Source organism: Acanthisitta chloris, unplaced genomic scaffold (genome assembly GCF_000695815.1).
Source record: "Acanthisitta chloris isolate BGI_N310 unplaced genomic scaffold, ASM69581v1 scaffold9484, whole genome shotgun sequence".
Taxonomy (NCBI): Eukaryota; Metazoa; Chordata; class Aves; order Passeriformes; family Acanthisittidae; genus Acanthisitta; species Acanthisitta chloris.
This window is the reverse complement of record NW_008668774.1, coordinates 16,865-24,413: the sequence shown is the minus strand read 5'-3', so window position 1 is coordinate 24,413 and position 7,549 is coordinate 16,865. Positions and strand designations below refer to the sequence as shown.

Here is a 7,549-nt window from a genome sequence, read left to right as displayed (position 1 = left end):
GAGGATGACAGCATCTGCAAGGAAAACCCTGCCCAGCTCTGAGAGCCCAGAGGACATCAACACAAGTGACTCACTTTCTTCCTGCTTCGTGATGGGACTGTGGTAGATCTGAAAAAGGGAGAGGGAGTGGGGGAGGGAGAAATAAAAACATTATCAGCACAATTTGGTATTTATTTCTGGAAGAAAATGCAGCACCCCATAAATCACCCATAAAACACCCCTAGATCACCTACAAATCACCCACAGAGCACCCAGAGCCAATCACAGCCACAATGTCCCACAGAAATGTCATTTTACAGTTTAGCAGGATATGCACAATGTAGGAGTTCCTGTTGCCTCCCAGCATTTCCCTGGGCACCTGCTGCTAGGGAAAAAAAATCCCTGTTCTGTAGGCAAACTGCAAGGGTTGGTGCTTTGCTCAGACTGAAGGAAGGAAACACCAGTAGGCATAGGAAGGTGCAGGGTGGGCAATCCCACCTTTCCCAGCGCTGCTCAGAGCAGGGGCAGGCAACATATCACCTCCTGCAGGGAGTGAGCAACAGGAATAGGAGCATCCCAGCCTTGGAAAAGTGAGCTGGCACAGCCAGGGAACATCCCAAGAATTGAGGGGGAAATTAAAGCCCTTGGTTAGGAGCTGCAGTGACAGGACAAGGGGCAATGGGCACAAATTGAAGGAGGGAAATTTAGGTTAGATGTGAGGCAAAAGTTTTCCCTGTGAGGCTGGTGAGACACTGGCCCAGGTTGCCCAGGGAGGCTGTGGCTGCCCCAACCCTGGCAGTGTTCACAGCCAGGTTGGCTGAGCCTTGAGCAACCTGCTCTGGTGGGAGGTGTCCCTGCCCAGGGCAGGGGTTGGGGCTGGATGGTCTCTGAGCTCCATCCCAAGCCCTATAATTCCACGGTTCTGTGAAGCCCAGAGTCCCCGGTGGGGGCTGTGCTGGGGGAGCAGCAGGGAGCTGCCCTGGTCCCTACTGATGGGCAGGGAGCAGCATCCCAGGGCTGTGTCCCCGTGTCCCACGGAGGCGCCGGCAGAGGACACTGCTGGGCAGCACATTGCCGCTGGGAGCAGCGCCAGGAGCACTCACCGGCTCCTTCCCGTCCATGGCCTCCATCCACAGCCTCCGGTTGGCCTCCGACAGCGCCTGCAGCGTGATAGTCCCGGACCTGGAGGGTCCCCAGGGACAGGCAGGGGAAGGAACAGAGGTTGGTTTTAACAGATAGCAAAGCGGGATTTGATCCAGGGCCGCAGGTTTGGGGCCACCTGGACACAGACCCTCTCACCTTTCATTTGTTTCAATGTCAAAACAAAACCTCTTGTCTATGGAGTCAGTCTTTCTTCTTACACAGGATTTCAGGGTCAAGTCCAAGGTGCCCTAGGGACAACACAAAAACCAAGGTGAGAAGAAACACAGGAGAAGATTTTGGGCTGCTCAGCACCGTTAGGATACAGCCCAGCATGGCCCACAGATGTCCTGACAGTCTGAGGGTGTTGGCACCAGGAGCACACACAGTCCTCCCACCACCCACAGACCAGAGGCTCTGTGCTCCAGGCTTCCTCTCCTCAGCCACAGAATGTTCCAGACTTCATGGCATTATGCCACAAAGCAGCACTGAATATCTCAGCCATGAACACTGCACCCACAGAATGCTGCTCCAGCAGACCTGGCCAGGCAGTGCCAGGGCCACACTCACCTGTGATCCAACACAGCTGGGCCCTGGTTTCAGTCAGGGCTGATCATCAGTACCACTTGCCCACAGCATAAACAGCTTTACACAAACCCCACGTGGGACAGGGACATTCCTGAGCCCACCTAGAGCAGGTGTGCTCTGGAGAGGTGTCACTGTGGGGCTCAGCTCCAGCCCTGGGGCTCACACTCAGTGCAGAGTCAACTCACAATCTGCCTGTGAAGGTGTGCGGCCAGCTGTGACCCAAGGGTGCAGGTCACCAGACTGCCAGAGCTTGGGCATGGCACTCATCTGCATTTTCCAAGCCCTTACCTGCAGTAATTGGCCTTACTAGACACATACATGGCAGAGGTGACAACAGACCTTTCCAGACAATAGTCTGGACATTTCCTTGCCCAGGTCTCTGCTGAGGGCTTGCAAAACATCCCTTTGCTTGTGCTGCCAAGACATCAACTCACTTGCTTGGCTCCAGGTTTCTGGTCTGTGGGCGTCATTCGTAAGGTTTTGGCCTCTTTTTCATACTGGCAGTAATACTTCACCCAGGAGATGCCCAGAGCCCCTGCAAACACAGGAGAGGCAGGAGTCAGGGTCAAGCCTGGAGCTGGATGCAGCTGGCAAGGCATCGACAGCAGTTCCCACAGGTCCTCCCTGCCCTGGGGATAGACACCAACAGCCCCACGAGGACACAGCCCTCTCCCGTGTCTCCATGGGCAAGAGCCAGGAGGAGCAGGAGGAGAGGAGTAGAAGGAGGAGAGGAGCAGGAGGAGAAGAGGAGAGCAGAGGAGAAGAAGGAAAGAAGAGAAGGAGCAGGGGAGGAGAGGAGCAGGAGGAGAGAAGAGGAGCAGGAGGAGGAGATGAGCAGGAGGAGAGGAGGAGGAGAAGAGCAGCAGGAGGAGGAGATGAGCAGGAGGAGAGGAGGAGGAGAAGAGCAGCAGGAGGAGGAGAGGAGGAGAAGAGGAGCAGGAGGAGGAGGAGGAGAGGAGAAGAGGAGCAAGAGGAGGAGAGGAGGAGGAGAAAAGCAGCAGGAGGAGGAGAGGAGGAGAAGAGGAGGAGGAGGAGGAGGAGAGGAGGAGGAGGGGAGCGCAGGGCAGCCGCCTCCAGTGCCCTCCCAAGGCGCTGCTGGTGAAAGGGCATTTGTGGGCCTCTGGCTGCAAGCCAAGCTGATTTGGCCAGGCCCAGCCAAGATCTACACTGGCAGGATCCTATGTGTCCTGAATGCTTGTTTCACACACCCCACTACTTTCTCCTGTTGGTGGAAACTCAGCAGCTTTAAAATACTCTGAAGTTCCTGTTCCTCTCACACAGGACTTATTGTCACTTTTCTCTTTTGTCTTACCTGAACCCCTTTATGTGAAATACTTCAACTGGTATTTTTTCTGCAATTTGCTTTTAAGTTGCAGCTGTCAGGAGGAACAACTCTTCATGCTTCATTTATAGAGAAACATAAATAGAGGAAGCAAACAGCCACTGGCTGCACTTTGGGGCTAAAATTACTGTGTGTGTTTTCTTCTAAAAGCAGGATAAACACACAAACAAATACATGTATAAATAGACTTGCATATGTAATTAAGAAGGAACTGCTCACAAAGCTGTCTGTACCCTCAGAGGCCACAGCTCTGCATACAGGCTCCGCCTGCTGCACAGCCACAGGGAGCTGCAGCCAGGGATTGGAAAAGGCTGTTTGGTTTGATTTGATTCTGCTCAGAACCACAAGTTTTGCTCTCAGCAGCTTAACCCAGCACCAGTTCCCACCTCAGCTGTGCTCAGAGGCTGTGAGAGGGAGGCTGGGCAGGACACCAGATTCCTTGTGACCAAACACAGCCAAGGCACAGTGTGCCAGAGCTCTGGAGTCATAAATCCCATCCCCTCGGAGCATGGGGCAATTAGCCCCACGCTGACATGCCTCATGTCACCCTGACAAGCTCTGTGCCACTGCTGGCAAAGCTGCCAGCTAGAGTTCTGGTGCTTCCCTGGGCTCCCTGTGCCCTGGCACCAGTGACAACCTGTGGCCCCTGGGCTCACAGCAGAGCTGTGCCACATCACCCCAGGCCTGCACACTCCCTAACACATCCAATGCATCCCAAAGCCATTACATTTCTCCTGGGTGTACAGGTAGCCCTCGATGGTTGGCTGCCCAGGGAGCTTGCAGGTTAGAGGTGCTTCCTTCATCCTCTTCTTCAGGTCTTCCAGCTCCTCCCGTGTGCTGGAAAAGTGATTCCTTGTCTGGCAGGTGAAAACAAACAGAAGCACATTTGAACAGGAGCCCAGAATGATAAACTTGAGGTGCTCTGGAAGAAATAAATCAGTCCTCAAGGTACAAAAGGTGGGGGATGTGTGTCCTGCCAGGGCTGCAGGGAAAGGATAGAGGGAATGGCCTTGAGCTGAGCCAGGGCAGAGTCAGATTGGATGTGAGGAGAAATGTTTTCCCTGTTGGGGTGTTCAGGCACTGGGAAATTGCCCAGGGAGATGGTGGAGTCACCATCCCTGGAGGTGTTGAAGAGGTGCCTGGATGTGGCACTGGAGGATCTGGTATAGGGTTTAGGGGTTCCAGCAGTGACAGGTTCATGCTTGGACTCAATAATCTTAGAGGTCTCCTCCAGCCTTGATGGCTCTATGATCCCAAAACACAGAAGACACTCCACAAATCCACAAACTCTGCTTATAAACACTGGGCTCTTCGAGGTGACGGAAGAGACAAGGTCAGACACACTGTGCATGGAGATGGTGCTGAGAAGGCACTGCTGGGAAGCCTCTTGTTCCCTCAGTGTAAGCACCTCAGCACATTGCAGGGCAGGGTGGAGCAGAGGCAGCACCTGAGCTCCTCTCTCACCACTGCTCAGGTAACAGGTGCATTCTTCTCCCAAAGGTGCTGATTCCTGTGAGGATCTCCACATCAGCATGGGGAGAAACAAGGAGGCATCTCACGGAACACCTCTTGGACCCATTCATGATCCGGCAACAAACCCAGCCCAGCTCAGATTTATGGCTGCTGTTCCATGGGAACAGGAAAGGCTGAGGACAGAGGAAAAGGACCTGGATGCTCTGCCCCAGTAGCACACTTGCCCAGCAGAGGAGCTGCACACAGTAAGCCTGTAGTAAGCCAGTACCACTAAGATCAAGGTCAGAGACCTTTTTGGAGTACAATCTTGTGGAACTGGAAGGAAACCTCAGGCTTGTTTGTGCAGCAGGTTAAATGATGAGACTGCAACAGCTCTTCCAGACAGGGAAAAAACACTAACAGACCTGTGGACTCTCTGGTGAGAGAGGGGAAATCCACGGGAACTGAGAAGGAAACAACAGTGTTTGCACCTCCCACAGTGCAAACATGGCCAGGCTGTTAGGGTGGGAAGGCCTTGCCTTTTGAGACATGCAAATGCACATGAGAACAGAAGTCACGGGGAAAAGTCCTTCAGCTGGGCAAGGACTCACGTTCTGCAGGCTGAGCTGGAGCTGCTGCTTGTACGGGAGGAAATCCTGCGTCAGCTCCACTGTCAGGTTGTTGTAGGTGAAGAGGCTGTGGAGGAACGCCAGGACCTGCAGCGCAGGGACAGGACACACCAAACTGCTGCGTTTCTCACGGCAGGAGGGTGGGCAGGCAGTGGGTTCAGAAATTACACATACCATCCTGTTTTCCTTACGGCTCTGGAGTGAGGTCAGCTCCGGTATCCAGCACAGTGCCCCTACAGCCCAGAGCCACCACCCAGGGCAGGTCCCTGCACTCAGCCCAGGCTGTGAGGGGTGAAAGGAGCAGGAAACACCTCTGTGCCTCCACAGACAGCCAGTGCCTACCGAACCCTCGGGGCCAAAACCCTCTCTTTACACCCAGTGTCCAGCCTGTTCCTCAGGGTCCACTGACAGGCAAGGGAAACAGGGCTGGGGCTCTATGGGGCTCCACCACACACCACTGAGCTTGTCAAGCTGCAGCAACCCGAGGGTACCAGGCTAACTGCTGCCCCCCAGGACCGAATCTGACCCGGCAGCTCAGCGTGTCAGCACATCTGAGCAGCAGCCAGGGAGGCTGAGGGAAGGGGAAGCTCATACCGGCTCCACAATACTGAATTTCTTGCTTTCTTGTACTTCCTGGATCTGGTACACATACTCGAGGGAGGACTCGAAGAAGTTGTGTCTCTCTTTGTCCACCTGAAGGTCAGCCTGGAGGAGAGGGGGAGAGGTGGCAGAAGAAAACACATCACACGTGGTTTGGCACTATTTGACTCACTTTTTCTGTCAGCTGACAGACAGCTCTGTCCTCTCTTCAGAACTGCCTGCCAGGTGTGCAGCCCAGGCCTGAGCCAGAACACTGGGTATGGGACACATGGCAATGCATGAAGCCACTACCAGTGCCCATCACGTGTGGCAGAACTCAGCTTGGCCTCCCTGGTCTCACCCAAAGAATCCAGGCCTTGGGTAGACTTAACTGATTATCAGTTTCCACTGGTCACTGGAAGGGATGATTTCTCCCCCATTTTTAAGGTCTAGAGCAGCTGGTGATGTTGCTCCTGGACTCAACTCTGAAGAAAATTCCATACACACCTCCTGTAACTGGGACTCCTTCTTTTTGGAAGACAAGTGCAAGTGGCGATCCAGCATGGAGTAAAACTTCTCCCCATCCTTCTCAAACTTCTTCTTTCTTTCCTGCAGATGCAAGAGGTGAAGCATTATGAGTTATTGGCATTTTCCAGGCAAGAACACGCACCAGCACCAAGATCCTTTGTGCAGTTCTGTATTCCATGGACAAATTCTGGCCAACCCAGCCAGAACAGGAGGTCACTTCCCATTTGCTCTGCCTTCACAGCCTGTTGCTACTCTGGATGCTGCCACACCTCAAGGCTCAGCTCTGGCAATACTTGTGGCACATTTTGTCATGTCAGCATGTGGCAAAAGCCTCACTGATGAGTTCCCCCTCTCAAACTCCTCAATGTCAAGTCAACCTGAGACATACTAATACATCAAAACCCTTCCACCATCAGCTGCTGTGCTGTTCACACAGCTCAGAAACAGCAGGGCAACCCCTGCAATGCCAGAGACACATCAGGGTGAAGGAAAGAGTCATTAGAGCTTGGCTGTTTTCTGCTCTGAGGCTTTTAGCGTCTGTTTCTGAAGAGTAGCAGCAGGAAAGCAGAAGCCTGGCAGGGCTACACGTGGGTGGGAAGTCCTCACCTCCCAGTCAGCAGTGGTGCAAAGAGAGCACAGAGACCAAACACAGACACTTGAGAATGAAGCCTGAGGGCAGACAAGGAGCAGCAGAGCTCAGGGCCAGGCTCTTGGCTCCTGGGAAACTGTCAGTCAGGGAACAACCCTGAGTAGAGGCCAAGTTGACAAATGCACACATCAGGAGGTAACTGAGCCATCAGGGATTGCTGGGAGGGAAGTAAATTGCTAAACCCAGGAAATTCCAGCCTGGCAGCAGCCTCTGTACCAGGTCCAAGCAGCTGAGCACTGGTGCCACAAACTGCAGGGTATGTATGGGACACCCAAATCCTCTGTCTGGCTTTTGAAAGCTAAAGAAGGTGGAAAGCAGAGTTAGGAAGTCCCATTTTCCTGGGGAATTCATGGGATCTTTCAACCCCTATGTCCTGAAAGCCCTTGAAATGCTCTTCTCCTGCCCCCACTCAGAAATCCATGGATAAGCAGGCACACACCAGTGCCACCACAAACCAGAGCAGATGGACTCTGCCAGACTGGTGGGTATTAGGGATGTTCCTCATGAACTCCACAGTGCCCACACAGTTTGCAGCTGCATTTCCTAAATCGAGTCTCTGGCTCTAGTTGGTTCCCCTGCCATGAAGTTTTGCTTCCCCATTCCACTTGCACAGACCACTCCTTCTGTCTGTCGGGATGTCCTACAGGACAGGACGCCTGGAGG

The 7,549-nt window shown here is 53.6% G+C and overlaps 1 protein-coding gene across 1 annotated transcript in view; it reads right to left on the bottom strand.

The window, feature by feature from the left end:
- OPHN1 (oligophrenin 1) overlaps positions 1 to 7,549 on the bottom strand; it is a gene marked incomplete at both ends in the record, with an annotated part of 27,884 nt that overhangs the window by 9,684 nt on the left and 10,651 nt on the right. Inside the window, 8 exons of the mRNA XM_009073070.1 lie at positions 75 to 108; positions 1,083 to 1,161; positions 1,279 to 1,370; positions 2,142 to 2,242; positions 3,777 to 3,906; positions 5,113 to 5,217; positions 5,725 to 5,835; positions 6,217 to 6,318. Coding sequence (XP_009071318.1) covers positions 75 to 108; positions 1,083 to 1,161; positions 1,279 to 1,370; positions 2,142 to 2,242; positions 3,777 to 3,906; positions 5,113 to 5,217; positions 5,725 to 5,835; positions 6,217 to 6,318 — 754 coding nt within the window. The remainder of the gene's footprint in view (positions 1 to 74; positions 109 to 1,082; positions 1,162 to 1,278; positions 1,371 to 2,141; positions 2,243 to 3,776; positions 3,907 to 5,112; positions 5,218 to 5,724; positions 5,836 to 6,216; positions 6,319 to 7,549) is intronic.